The sequence below is a fragment of the Macrobrachium rosenbergii genome, chromosome 23 (genome assembly GCF_040412425.1).
Source record: "Macrobrachium rosenbergii isolate ZJJX-2024 chromosome 23, ASM4041242v1, whole genome shotgun sequence".
In the NCBI taxonomy this organism is placed as follows: Eukaryota; Metazoa; Arthropoda; class Malacostraca; order Decapoda; family Palaemonidae; genus Macrobrachium; species Macrobrachium rosenbergii.
In genome coordinates this window covers 18,515,995-18,531,705 of record NC_089763.1, presented here as the reverse complement: position 1 = coordinate 18,531,705, position 15,711 = coordinate 18,515,995, and the positions used below count along the sequence as shown (strand labels likewise).

The window sequence follows — 15,711 nt, the reverse complement described above, 5'->3', positions numbered from 1 at the left end:
AATATGCAAGTGAATATCGGTGGTGTATTTCTAGGACAGTTCCTGTTCCCGCAGTGCAGTTGGTAGAAGCTGAAGCTCCCACTGTGGGGTTTTGAATAGTTACTTTATGTCCCTACTCATCCGACCTAGCACTGTCCCACTTTTACACAAACCCATATCACATTTTTGTGGTTACTCTTTTGGAAGCAATAATGAAGTTATTCTTGTTATGGAGTAGGCATATTTCCTTATGCCCGGAATGCAATCCTCTACTGCAATAGGAAAACAACGCTTGAACATTGCTAGGCCAAGTGTTATGAACTCGAGGAAGACTAAATTGGAAATTATTATTACTGAAAAAGCTGTCTTTCTTCTGTAATGGTTTGTTTGAGACTGAGAACTATTAATCAATTCACACATACAAGCACGCACGTGTGTGTGTTTTTGAGTAGGTATATATACATACAGCATTATGAAATACAAAATAGGGAGATGAATAAAATTCGAAATTTAAATTGATTCAGATCTTTATATATAAAAGCATATCGTACAAAATCTACATCAGAAGAGGCTCTTGAGTGGCGTGAATATCTGCGACATAACCGGCTTCAAGGGCTTTAGTCATCAGCCTTGACCACGGTGACTGCGGGGATGGCAGCAGCATGATGGGCATAAGCGACGGGCTGGTGGACGGCAACGGAGTGGACCTCATGGGGCACAGCCACGGGCTGGGGTACGGCATAAGGAGCAGCCACTGGCACTGGGTGGGGCACAGCTACTGGCTGGGCATAGGGGGTTGGCACCTTGACTTCCTTGATCTCAGGTTCAGTGTACTTGACGATGGTGCCGGCATGGTAGGGGGTCTCGACGAAGTTGGGGGTGTGGCGCTCCACTGGGATCTCCTGGGTCTTGAGGGTGACCTCGGGGGCGTTGATGTGCGTCTTGGCCAAGAGGGTGGATGGAGGGGCGATGGCTGGGGCGGCCAGAGAGGGCTTGTGGATGGTAGTGGTGGCTCCAGCAACGTAAGCCTGAGTGCCGTAGTGGACCTTCTGGTGGACGGGGACCTCAACGTGGTGGGTTGTGAAGGGCACCTTCACCTCCTTTGGAGGAAGAGCCACTGGGTGGGCCACGGAGTGGGTCACAGCCACTGGGGCAGCAGCATAAGAAAGAGCAGCTGGGGCAACGGCATGAGCTGCCACAGGGGCAGCAGCGTAAGAAACGGCAGCTGGGGCTACAGAGTGGGCAATGGGAGCTACAGCATGGGCTGCAAGAGGGGCAGCAGCATACTGGACGGCTGCTGGGGCTACGGCGTGGGCAACAGGGGCAATAGCAGAGGCTATGCCGTGGGTAAGGTGGGCAGCACCGTAGGTGAGTGGAGCAAAGGCTGCATGGTGAGCTACCACAACGTTGCCAGGTTCTGCTTCTGCTTCAGGAGTAGGAGCAGCCAAGGCCGCGGCAATCACACCGAGAACAACCTGTAGGAGGAGCAGTGAATTGATGATTATGTCAAATTTTCTTAACTGCTGATGTATTGGTGTTATTTTGTTAGGACCTGGTTCTGAAATTGACAGTATTTACGCGGAATGAATAACGAATCTCCAATACAGTTCTTTCGTAACGTACTGGCACTCTGAGGTGCTGATTGAGTTCTTCAGAACTGTGAGAGCTACCTTTTTCTGCTAATGAGTTGCTATTTGAAAGCACTGGATAAGAAATATATGACTAAATAGTAAATTAAATTAAGCGTAAGCATCAAGTTTATAAACAGACATTCACGTCACATTTACGGAATATATATATATAAGCATATATATATATATATATATATATATATATATATATATATTTATTTATATATATATATATATATACATATATACATATATATATATATATATATATATATATATATATATATATATATATATACATACAGAAGGAAGAAATTACGCCACGAAGACCTAAGATACAGTGTAACTTTGACACTTTTTCACAACAGCAAACGATCTAATTGCTTAAATCACTGTGATTAAAGAATCTACCAATAACAAGAGGAACCTGAGCGCGTCTCTACTTACAAGAACCTTCATGATGCAGCGTTGAGAGCGACTACACTGGCGACTGTAGCCACAGGTTCCCTATATATAGTCGAGGACAACCGAACCACGCCCATCGGATGCCTCACCTCGGAGGCCAAACCAGCCACACCCACGGGATCATCATCATCATCATCTTCTTCCCTGCGAAGCTCTCGAGCCCGCCTCTCCTCGGAATCGTTCCTGTTGCTGAAAGAAAAGGAAGGTTCCGAGGATCTGGTATAGTAGCCGAAGATTCATTAGGTTAAACAGCGGTTTTGCCGTAGGAAAATCTTACCGAAGGAAAAGACATTACTTACTGGTCTATCGGTTTATCATCCAAAACGCCTTGAAGTGTAAGACTCACATTCAAGCTGGTCTTGGTCTTGGTATAACCTGTCGATTTCATTACTTATTGCATCTAGGAAAGGTTATCTAGAGGTGATTGACACTTTTTAGTGCCTTGCATTCCCTGTCGATTTCATTACGTATTGCATCTGGGAACAGTTATATAGAGGTGAATGACATGGAGTGTGGAGGAAGAGACGTCGACCTGCTGATGAGCCGTCTGTGTAGGCGTATGAAGCAGGGTAATATTAGAGAGGTTTTCTGCTCATGCGGTTAATCCGCGATTCAGTAGCTAAAGTACGAATATGGTAGTGATGGTCTTGTGTTTTCTCGGGACCCCTGTCAGGTTGAAGAATGAGTGATGATCTTACCCATTTATTGCCTTTCGCTTTATTTGGCATTCAGGATGTTTAATCCTACTCCTCTTTTATATTTGGTCATCCGTACTGTCTCTTTAGAATTTCCCTTTTAAAATTTTATCAGTTCATATATGTAAAGCACTTAACGATGAGCCTCGTGTGACGATTGAGAAATTTCATCTCCCAGCTGTTGGTGACATTATGTTTGTAACCTATAGGTTGCATTATTATTATTATTATTATTATTATTATTATTATTATTATTATTATTATTATTATTATTATTATTGTCGTTGTTGTAGGTATAAGAGGACATGGATCCTTTTCTACAATAATTGTGCCACAATTCATTTTGCTGGGAAGGAAGTTACTACAAAGCTCCGCTGAACGTCCGAGTTTAACATGAATAATTAATAATTCTTTTGTTGATTTGTTTTCTCCTTGATTAGTTTTTCATCTGCATTTTAATATACATAGCACCCCATTGACTTTATAATAATAATAATAATAATAATAATAATAATAATAATAATAATAATAATAATCTCGCTTAGCTTTCTATCTTTCTTATAACTCCCAACAAGAAATACTGTACAATAATTAGTTTAATTCACAAAGATGGTATCTTTGTGTCTGTATAATAATAATAATAATAATAATAATAATAATAATAATAATAATAATAATAATAATAATTTAGTTTGTGATATTCAAGAGCAATTTTGGGTTCCCTTGGACGTAAATAAAAATCTCGCGAACCATCTGATGGATTTACGAATCCAAATTTAAAAAGGCTTCCTTGAAAATAACGCTGCGAAGGACTGTTTTATGGACATTCCTGACTGAAAGACCAGGCCAGACCTTTCGAAAACTTTAAATTTAGAACAATGAACTCGAAAATCATATTTGTAGAGATCCTGTCTTGATAGCTGTTCAGCAAAAACATAATAAAATAAACAGTAAGAATGTGCATCATATGCATAGCCCATAAACTATCAGAATGTAACGGATTAATGTCCAGGAAAAAGGCTCCGCAATTTTTTTTGTTACATAAATCCAACTTCGTATTGATTCTTTTGGGTGGAGAAAACGATCGTGTTTGCTAACGGGTTTCTTAAAACGATCTCTTAATAGTGCCTTGCTGCCTGATAGAAAACCAGTCTGAAACGAGCGGTAAAAATGATGGTTAGGTAACCTCTTTCAAGTTCCTGGACAAACTAGAACTTATCCGGAGTTATCTTTGTTTCGATAACTTCAAAAGTCTTGTTCTTGTTTATTTATCCATGAAGGTATTTGTTCATTTATTTATTTTTGCCTCTTAAACAACATCTAAATCCGTACCCAAACAAGAATTTACCCTCATTAACTATTGTAACAACTTCAGAGAGTTTCTATTTTAGTATTTGTAGAGACTGGACCTGTAAACTTGGACATGATTTTTTTGTATGTTTATTTCATTTTGGGTAAATCTTATATTTAGAACATTTTTTTCAAGCCTTCTTTCTCTGAGAGATGAAAAAGGCGTGTTTTATACTAGATCCTCAACTTACTTCATGTATGTATCTTTTGGAAACTAAAAAATTCTTATTTGCAGTCGTCATTGTTGTTTTGAGATAGTTACTTGTCCCCTTTGTCTAGAACGCATCCCTTTTGTATTTTTTTTTACAGTATGTTTAGAAAACCTAGCATTATAACAATTTATTTATATATTTATATTTTTATTTGTTTAATAATTTATTTAGTATTTACTTACTTATTCACCATTTAATGTCTTTCTAATACACTTTTCCGACAGGTATTGCCATTATTTCTCTGAAAGACGAAAATGGACGTGTTATATTTATATTTCGAACCTTTTTGTTCTCTTTCGGTTGATTTTTATGCTTCCTTTAATATTCTAACACCCGTATTTTGGGTCTTCAGTGTATAATTTATCTCTGTTTATTTAGTCATGAGCAAAGCTATGAAAAGAATTTTCAATATTTCGATAACAGAAAAACTAGATCCCCAAATGCTATGACTTTTTTTAATATTGTTGTCAGAAGCAGTGTTAGATATCCTGAATTATCATCAAAGTCAACAACGCCGTAATTAAGAGAGCATTGTATATTGTACATGATGTTCAATCATTTCCTTTGAAATTAAAAAAAAGTACTGCATATTGTTTACTAAAGGAGTGTATGCTAGGAGCTACTACTCATATTTCAGTGGGGAAGGCCAACCACACTATTCATTACACGACTTATGATTGTACAAAAGAGTTAATTTTGACAAAAGTATTCTCAGATACTGAGATTTACTTCTCTTTCAACGAGAACGCAAACGCAAAAACGCTGATCTTGTTTACGTTCTTGTTGAAAGAGAAGTAAATCTCAGTATCTGAGAATACGTTTGTCACTTATCTCTTTCGTACAATCATAAGTCGTGTGATGAATAGCGTGGTGAGCAGTAGCTCATAGCATACACTCCTTTATAAACAATATACAGTACTCTTTTAATTTCAAAGGAGCTGATTGAACATCATGTACAATGTACAATACTCTTTTAATTACGGTGCTGTTGACTTTGATGGTAATTCAAGATATCTAACACTGCTTCTGATAACAATATGAAAAAAAGTCATAGCATTTGGGGAATTTAGTTTTTTGTTATCGACACATTAAAATTCTTTTCATAGCTTTTCTCATGACTAAATAAACAGAGATAAATTACACATTGAAGACCCAAAATACAGGTGTTCGAACATTAAATAATGTACAATTCTTGGTTAAATAACGTACCTAAAGAAGCACACTACTATTACTGCTGCCAATAATAGTAATAATACTCGTAGTTACCCCGTTGTAAGTGAATACCAAAAGATGCGTAAAATATTTGGTAAAATACACGAATATTAGCAGATGTAAGTATTCACCAAGTCTTAGTAAAAAAACTTTTCTATGAACTTATCATGATATCTTGAATACATACCTGTATATAAGATATGGGAATTTCTAGTCAAATAATAATAATAATAATTTTGACAAAGAATAGAAATGTTTAAACACGAGATACAAGAGTTTTCTTATTTGTGAATTAAGCCCTTAATTATACAATAAGAGAATGGTAGATGAAACAAAAGGGAATTTATTTCTTAATTTTTCATGTCCTAGAAGACTAAAAAAAATCTCATGTGACAGTAGACAGAAAGTAAAAGTAAATCCAGCGAAGATTACTTTTATCTGAGTCCCTTTTTCTTTTTATTTTTCATTCTTTTGGCCTTAAATTTTACTTTACAGGATTATCGAAAAGAAATTCCTGATATTTCGATAGGTAAACAGAAAGAGAGTAAAGTTCAGTTCGTCTTTAATTCATATCCAAGATACTTAGGTAAAGAATTACAGTAATGTAAAATACACTCATGTAGGAATGTGTACATATCTACGTAAAACATTCATAATTAATTACACTGGCACATACATTTTCGTAATGCATAAAAACTGACACAAAAATGTCGCACAAAACTTCCGGAACATTCCAGTCACATATTAGATAGATAGATAGATAGATAGATAGAATATTTGACTGGGTGTGGCTTATTTCATCGAAGGCCCCCAATTTTTTATTGTCATAAAATGTGATATATTTTTGACATATCGCTGATAACTAATCTCTCTCTCTCTCTCTCTCTCTCTCTCTCTCTCTCTCTCTCTCTCTCTCTCTCTCTCTCCTGGGGACCCATTACGGTCGACTGACCTCCAGCTACCTAAGTCGCTGGTAAGGGCAACAGAGATGCGATAAGTCCTTGGGGAATAAGTCCCATTTCTAAACGTCTTCCTTTGAGACCGAACCTGGGACCTCTACTAGGAGAAGCGAGTGTTAGCGAACCTTCTGGAGTCAGCGGATAGCGTCGTCTTCTTCTTCTTCGTCCTCTTCTTCTTCCTCCTGGACATAATAGGAAGCGTAACCAACCGACCAACTATCGATCGAACCTTTTCATAACCTCGTAATTGTCTTTGCTTCCCTTAGTGTTCTTGAATTTAGTTTGGGTTGTTATTCACTTGCTTTTTTTGTTTATCTTGTCGGTCTTTCTTGTTATTGGACGTTCTAGAAGTACAATAATATTTTATTTTGTCTCTTGCAGTGTTTATGGGCATTAAATTTCAAATCAATGTTCTGTTGTCTCATTTTAAGTACTGTGGTAGTTCACGCTTAAAACTTTCAATGATTTTTTTTTATTTAGAAATATGTGATGTATGGGTGACCTCTCTTCAGAAAATGAATGTTTCAAGATAAATAGTTATATAAATAGTTATATACGTTATATAAAATCATTATTGAAGTTTTCACCCGACAATCAAATGATAACATCAAATATGAATCAAGACTCATATATATATATATATATATATATATATATATATATATATATATATATATATATATATATATATATATATATATATATATATGAAAATATTCGCTTATATCTATAGATTAAGGAACAATTCACTTGCTTGCAGGATTACGTGTGAAATCTAATAAACTTGCAGCGTCTGATTGATTTTCGGTCTTCATAAAGGTTATCGGTGTCAGGGACAGTAGTGTTCATTTTTTCTTGGGAGCGGAATGTTTTTAAAAACAGTTTCTGTTAAGAAAGAAAAGAAATTATAACGAAGGTCAGTGACGGGTCAGAGTTACCGGCAGAATTAGTTTCTCTCTGTTTATTCCCCCTTTTGTTTTATGTCTTAATCTTCTTGTCTTTAATCTTAACATCGATGGATACGCGTCTCTTCAACATCCCCTACTCCATGATGCCCTTCCCACCCCTTCTCTTCTCTAGTGACGTGATCATTGGCATTGGACGGAGGGCAGCCACGCCCTTGATAGCTAAGGACGGGAAGGATTGCTCTCGTTCTTTCCAGCTGTATGATATATTTGAGTTTCTACTGTATAAGACTTGTTACTTAATTGGCTAAAGAAAACTGAAAAGGCTTAAAAATGTTACACCAACAAATGCTGTCGGTCAGTCACTCTTTCTGCAACTGATCAGATTTCCACTTTTGCTTTATCTCTCTCTCTCTCTCTCTCTCTCTCTCTCTCTCTCTCTCTCTGATACCCCATGTAACTAGTATAATGTAGTTTACCCATGCCTATTTAGAAAAGAAAAAAGTAAGAAAAGCCATAAACATTTAGACCACTACAACTACCCTCCCCTCCACCCCGTCACTCGGACACCCAGACCCACCACTCACACAAGGTCAGGGCTGTGGTGCATCAGGGCTCCTCCCGAGGGTCTAAAAAACTAGTTCCTCCTCCGCTGCCCCGCGAAGAGCCCTTTTTTCGTCGTACGAAGATGGTCGTCCGTTGGTCCGTCACCGGCTCGGTTTCTTTTTTTTTTTTTTTTTGTCCTTACACAACCGGGGGAAGATCCATATAGTCGGTAAAAAACAATGGCACTGACTTTACCAAAAAGAAGATGTGCTCTGTAAAAAACAGTAACCATAGTATGTTTCTTGGATTTTTAGGTATTTGCTTATATTTCTCTCCTATCTCCTATCTCTTTTCTGGAGAGAGAGAGAGAGAGAGAGAGAGAGAGAGAGAGAGAGAGAGAGAGAGAGAGAGACTCGGTGTTGGAGTAATGTAGGTGTAACGTGTTTAACGTTATGTCCTTATATGTAATGTAATCCCTGATGAGGTCACTTCTCTAAAACGTACGTAAAATAGTGATAAAAGGCGTATTAGACAAGCAAGACGCACAGGTGTCCTTGTACAGAAAACTTCTTTACTGAAAAACTCTCCTGGATGAAAATTCTGATTCCAAAGGGATCGTTTGGAAGTGCCGTGCACCTGATCTGAACTTTCGGTTGTTTGAGTCATCGCCTCCCTACTCCCACGCTGGTTGCCTGCCAATTTCATTTTCACTTTTGTCTGCTGAACTTAACAGTTTGAGAGAGAGAGAGAGAGAGAGAGAGAGAGAGAGAGAGAGAGAGAGAGAGAGAGAGATACTTTGCTGATGACAGTTAAGGAGATTTGGAGGGCAAAATCAAAGCCAGTGCTCCAAAAAGAACAGAAAAAAAAGGATCACCTATTATAGAGCAAAATCTTGAATCGTTCCAGCTGACCAATTTGACTCGGTAACTAAATAGATCTTGTCGCTGGGAGAGACGACTCAAGAATAGGTAAAATTCCCGATTTTACTGGAGGGTGTGGTCCTTCTGATGGTCTGGTTATGACCATTTCTTCTTCTTCTTCTTCTTCTTCTTCTTCTTCTTCTTCTTCTTCTTCTTCTTCTTCTTCTTCTTCTTCACTTAGAATAAACAGGTGACAGAAGGACATCACGCGTTCTCGGGGTTATGATGAAGCGTAGTGAAGTAATTGTATTTTAGATATTGATAGCAGAAACAGTAACGGTGGTGTTATGTTCCTTTTACATCTCAGTCATTAGCGTACTATCTATGTACTTCCTTTCGCTTATTGCTGTCTGAATACAACAACAACAATAATAATAATTTAAAGTAAACTTAAACCATGAGAGCAATAATAGACATAAAATGCTTCAAATATTGATATTTCTATATTTTCCACCATATTCTTACATTCTGTTCAGGACTATATTCTTATCTTAATTATAAGCAGCAGTGGAATTATTAGGGCCGCTGATATTGCGCGAAATCTAAATAGATCGAACTTATCTTTTCTCCCTTGAATCAAAATTCAAGCTTAAATTCTGTAACTGCTCATACGCAAGAGAAATAAAATGCACAACACCGCGTCTTATAGAGCTACGTATAAATCAGCAAAGCATCATTACCTGAGCTTTGATAGGGAGAGCTGTTAGAAACAGTTATTGTGCGACCCTGAGATAGAATCGTTCCTGCCCGTTATTTCCGGGTGTTTTATTAATAGTTATTTCTTTTGGTATCTCTCTTTAAGCTCTTACGTGCATCTGTGTTCGAACACCATGTGGATTCTACCGCGTAGTATACCTACGTGGCGTACATGCATACGTACATAAGTATGGTGTACAGCAGATGCTTACATAACACACACACACACACACACACTCTCTCTCTCTCTCTCTATATATATATATATATATATATATTATATATATATATATATATATATATATATATATATATATATATATATATATATATGTATATATATATATATATATACACAGTATATATATATATGTGTGTGTGCGCGCGTGCGCGCGTCTGTGTCTGCTCATGTGTTTTGGGCATGTTTGTACATCAGTGTATAACTAAGGGCAAGCATATTCTATAAGTTGCAGAGGTATTACGGTAATTTTTTCCGCTTTGTGTTTAAGACAAACAAGCAGTAAAAAAACAATGTTGATACTGCAGCAATTGCCAGTAATTCGTCCATCGGATTTAAATTCAATCAGAATAAAATTGTTTACCATTTCTAAAAGCTAAGTATGTGAATTTCATTAAAAAAATTCAATTAGCATTATATGAAAATTACTGTTGTTTAGGAAGCAAAACTTTAGCTTCGGGAATTTGGCCCCCTCATTTAACACCAAAATAAATCCTGTCCTATTCTTTGTTAGCAGAATTTAAATACAGTCTATATTCTTAATACTATAAAGTTTAAAAAATGTACTCTGAACTACTTACTCCTCTAAGTATCTTCTGTAAATCCAAACCTCAAATTCAGCTCTTTTTACTAGAAGAAATTCCTCTATTACTTTTGAGTTATGGATTTTTAGAAACGAGCATTGTGGTAAAAAATTCGAAACATCTTTTATGTTCTTGTTTCCGAAGTAATTCTTGAACAATTTGAGTTATAGATAAAAAAAACTTACAAGAGTGGCTGACTCAATATAGATTTTAAAATCTATAAAATTTAGAGTATGCCTTTGTTTAATAACATTAAAGAAAGCGACTCCAAACATCTGCTGTTGTTTGGATTTGCTTTCTTTGATGTGGTCAAACAAAGACATACTCTAAACATCATAGATTTTAAAATCTATATTGAGTCAGCCACTCTTGTAAGTTTTTTCCTATAACTCAAATTGTTCAAAAATTGCTTCGGAAACAAGAACATAAAAACTCAAAAGTAATAGAGGAATTTCTTCTAATAAAAACGAGAAAGAAAAGGATGTTATGGATTTTTTTCTTAAATGGCCGTGAAAGGAAGGGCCCAGAAGGCGTGGTGCGCGTAGGACGGCAACAGGATATTCTCCCCTGCCTGAAGGGTCACAGAAATGGCGCTACAGTTCGATGTAATAGCGTGGCAGGCAATGTGTGTGTGTGTGTGTGTGTGTGTGTGTGTGTGTACCACGCATCTCTTGATCCGGGAAGAAACTTTCGAACTAAACCTTTGTTGTTGTTAGATTAAGCTAGCTTCGTGTCAGCACGGGCTGTTGCTCGTAAGAGTACAAAGTAAAAATTGATCCTTTCCTGGGATGACTTGGAACGAAAGAATATATTTCTTTTTCACTGACTTGTTCTCCCACGAGCAAGAGATGGTGCTGGTAAAAAAATCCCTTTTCCATTTTCCTCTGTAGAGTCATTAAAACTTATGCATCTTTACATGCACAAAAGTTTCAATGTAATACGTTAATTAGTCTAACGTCTCTTATGGCATTCCGTCTGAGCAAGGCTGAAATTTTCATTGGAATGATGAAAGCCCATACGTTAAAAAAGTGCGACATATGTATCATCATGAAAAAGGTTACTTATGATAGTTACGACATTTGATATCTGAATTTCTTTCATTGTATATACTAAGACTTTTTTGTCATTTCTTTTTTTAAACAATCCTTGATATCCATGCTTTTGTATTCGTCTCCTTCCTCTGATAATCATTCTTCACTGTCGACTATGACGTACAGGCTGTACTAACCTCCTCGTTTGATTTAGATCTGTTTTTTCCACAGAGGAAAGGAAAATGACATTTTATATTAGCATCATTCGACGGAATGTGTTTGGAGCGCTGCAGTACTTTACAGCTTACAGAATGGGCGATCCTCAAATCTTTACATCATCGTAAACACACACAAACACACTTACACAAAAGTGTGAGTGAATGTGATGTGAGCCAGATTGCAGATGAGTACGTGTAAATACCCGCTTGCAAATGTGCACATGGGCAATGTTTCATATTCAATATTCCTGTGTCCTGAAAAGTAAATTTTGATTACCAAAACTAACTCTATCAATTAGGAAATCAGGTTTTTTTTTTACCCCGTAGTATAATCTTGCGTTTTCGTACTTCCGGCGGGTCTCGTATTATATTACAACAATGCTTGCTGTGCCCTCTCCAAATTCAGATATATTGGTTACATTCAGTCTCATTTTGCTTTGTAGCTAATATACAGACCGTTTGTAGGGAGACATAACATTACGAAAGAAAGAAATTAATCTACGGAGTATTATGTTCTGTCGTGTTCTTTCAATTTTCCGTGCAAATCAGCTAGAAGAAGAAGAAGAAGAAGAAGAAGAAGAAGAAGAAGAAGAAGAAGAAGAAGAAGAAGAAGAAGAAGAAGATGAAAGAAGAAGAAGAAGAAGCTGTCAGAGACCTCTCAGTTCCACAAGGCCATGGGACCTTGGGTAAGGGCGGGTCCGGTAATGGATCTGGCAAGCTCTAGGTGAGCTCATGAACATTCCGCCAAAAGGGTTTTAACTCATAGAGCTTTTAACCATAAATAACTTTAAATTCACTCTCGCTGTCACACTGCGTGTCTTCAGTGGTCTAAAGAAGAGGCGAAGCTTCATCAGCAACAGATCAGGCTAATCCCTAGTTGAGTTCCAGAATACCACAATGAAGGGGAATTGAGCTCAGTGAGTTTATGATAATTAACGACGTTCAATTCACTCTCGTTATCAAGCAGTGTTTAAATTTATTAAGTAGCCCTTCCTTTGGTTTCTGTATTACTTTTATCTCGGTTTTTTATTATTTTTTCTTGGATTTCACTTTCCACCAACCGGTTTCTCAAATCACTGTCGCCCTCGATAGGCGCACTGTAATCTTGCCTTTGCCCTTGAGTTTAACCATCAAACGATCAGGCTAATCCCTAGTTGAGTTCCAGAATACCACAATGAAGGGGACTTGAGCTCAGTAAGTTTATGATAATTAACGACGTTCAATTCACTCTCGTTATCAAGCAGTGTTTAAATTTATTAAGTAGCCCTTCCTTTGGTTTCTGTATTACTTTTATCTCGCTTTTTTATTATTTTTTTTGGATTTCACTTTCCACCAACCGGTTTCTCAAATCACTGTCGCCCTCGATAGGCGCACTGTAATCTTGCCTTTGCCCTTGAGTTTAACGTCAGCCAGTTTAAGTGGTGCATTTACTTTGTATTACTTCAAGAGTAATGCCCGCCAGATTTGCTGGTCGACTTTTTAACATTAAAATAGCGAGGCGTTCGTTTTAATTTAGATCTTTTTGTTTTTGTTCTGACTCCTGCAGGATAGATGTATTCCTTTTGCTATTTTGCATTTATTTAACAACATGATCAACAACACATTTTCCAAAAGTTCCAGCTGTTAATCAATGGAGTAGCAAGGATTCAAAAAATGATTCCGTAGGAGATGATAATGCTTCCAGAAAGCAAAAGTTATCTACTAGCCCCGAAAATCTGTAATCTGAAATATTATGCGAAATATAAATAGAAAGCTACAGCTCTTGGAGTGACTAGCATTGACCCGTGGCAGCATCACGCGCGATTGTTAACTGGGACTGGAAGGTAAAGCAAGAGAGGTAATAAACGCTCTAAACTGCAGTTACCTCATAGGAAAGAAATGAGAGAAGCGTTACTAAAAAATGAAAAGTGAAAGAAGCAAGAATAAGCATGAATAAAACCGTAAATGAATTTTTGTAATTCCGTTAGCTTGCAGCCCCGCACTGAAGATGGTAATTACTTGTTAAAATAATGAAAACCATTTTTAACGTGCAAAGAAAACTAGTAAACGTATCAGCTGCATTTTTTATGACTGTATACTCAGGAAAAGAAATGCTTCATAAATTAACTAGTTTTATAATAGCCGAATGGTAGCAATGAAGATATCCTTTTCGTTCTAACTGAAATCCTACAACCTTACCCGAACTTTCAGGTAGGGGATATGATGCTAACTCTGAGCTTTTTTTATGAATAACCATTGTCAAAATATTTCTTAGAAGATGATAGCCAAGCTATCTGTGCTGTCGGAGATGTTAAGTGTGAGCGAATTGAAATACAATCGTTGGTTAAGGATTACTTTAGTTACTAAAGGTGTTATGACTAGCAAGCATTTTTACGCTACAAAATCCTTCTGATATTCTGGTTGGCAGGGAGGGGCAGTTTAAAAAAAATAGCCTGAAAACTTTCGGAGTACTATCACCAAAATATGCGTAATTACAGAGTAGAATCTTACCTGCCTGTTTGACTTATTTTCTTTCAGTATTTGCCCTGCTTGACAATTCTCCTGTGAAGTTTTGTACTAATATGTTAGTCACGCTTTTCCCCTCGTTTTATGTTAAAGACAACTTCTTAAAAAGCAATTATCTTCGTTTATTCCAACTCAAAAAGCAGCTCGAGGCTAAACTAAACATAATTAATCTACTCTATTCCTCCTGAAACTGTTATTCCGACTACTTCTGCTACTAATAATAATGATAGAAATAATGATAATAACGACATGTTTGTTAAAATGGCAAATAAACAAAATTAAAACTTTCTCACGTGAGAAATAACCATTTAAGAAAACTACACGGCTGCGTTAATTTGGTGTCCACAAAATTGCCTGGAGGTGATTCTGGACAACTTTTCCGACATTCGGAATAACCCTCTGGTCTGAAGAGCCTCGGTAATGGAGACGTCCTTGGTGTTCATAAAAACTTAACGGATGTTACGATTGATGAGAGACTTCAACAGTAGAACAACAAGTTATCTTAAAATGTTGAATCTGAAACAGAAAGATTTAGACAGTACAACAAGCATTGATCCTGATAAACGTCGTCTCTCTCTCTCTCTCTGGTCTGAAGAGTCTCTGTAATGAAGACGTCCTTGATATTTATGAAGACTTAACGGATGTTATAGTTGGTGAGAGACTTCAACAGTAGAGCAACAAGTTATCCTAAAATGTTGAATCGGACGCAGAAAGATTTCAACAGTAAAACAAAAAGTAATCCTGATAAGCGTCATGTCTCTCTCTCTCTCTCTCTCTCTCTCTCTCTCTCTCTTCCTGAAGAATTTTTATCTTCACACAGTTAGAGGACAATTGTGCGCTCTTTTCTCTCACTATTCAGTTTGGAGTTTTGCTAATCGTTTTTTCATTCAAGCGTCGGGTTTTTCATGAAGGTTGTGAAAATATCTGATTTGGCCATAAAGTTCTATGAACTAAAACATTTTGTTTTCCTGTTCCATCCTTTTGGAAATAAAATTCAAAAGTATACAGTGGTAATCAATGAGCAATTTGTCGCTCATAAGAATAGGTATTTGAGTAATAATGGACTTTGAGAATCAGATTTGCAACAAATACATTTGCAGAACGAAAACGTTCTTAAAAATCAGTGTTTATAAGCGTTTTAAGTGTTGATATATTTTTTTTTATTCGAGCAAGCTTCAATAGAAAAAAAAGTAAGCTCTTTACAAATAGCTGCCCTTTCCATTCTCACATTTTGAAATATTACAAAAATAAAACTTAAGAATAGGAAGAAATGTGTCTGTCATGAAATGACAAATGTGGCCTTCGAAATAAGTATTTAGAGGAGGGTAATATGTTATCTCCTCTCTCTCTCTCTCTCTCTCTCTCTCTCTCTGCACTGCAAATTCCACTCCCTTCTCGATACATGGATAAACATGCTCAGTAGGTCACTGATTGTGAGTTGTGTAAATTATAATTTTATATATATTTATATATATATATATATATATATATATATATATATATATATATATATATATATATATGTATTATACATACATATATATACTGTATATATATGTATATGT

The 15,711-nt window shown here is 36.6% G+C and overlaps 1 protein-coding gene across 1 annotated transcript; it reads right to left on the bottom strand.

Annotated features, from left to right (window-relative positions):
• Window positions 1-488: 488 nt before the first annotated feature.
• Window positions 489-2,149, bottom strand: LOC136851157 (cuticle protein 16.5-like). Its single transcript, XM_067125116.1, has 2 exons — window positions 2,058-2,149; window positions 489-1,454 (listed from the first exon to the last, which is right to left on the bottom strand). Exons 1-2 carry the CDS (start codon window positions 2,067-2,069, stop codon window positions 597-599), a joined length of 870 nt encoding a protein of 289 aa, XP_066981217.1. The 5' UTR covers window positions 2,070-2,149; the 3' UTR covers window positions 489-596.
• Between the last annotated feature and the right edge of the window lie 13,562 nt (window positions 2,150-15,711).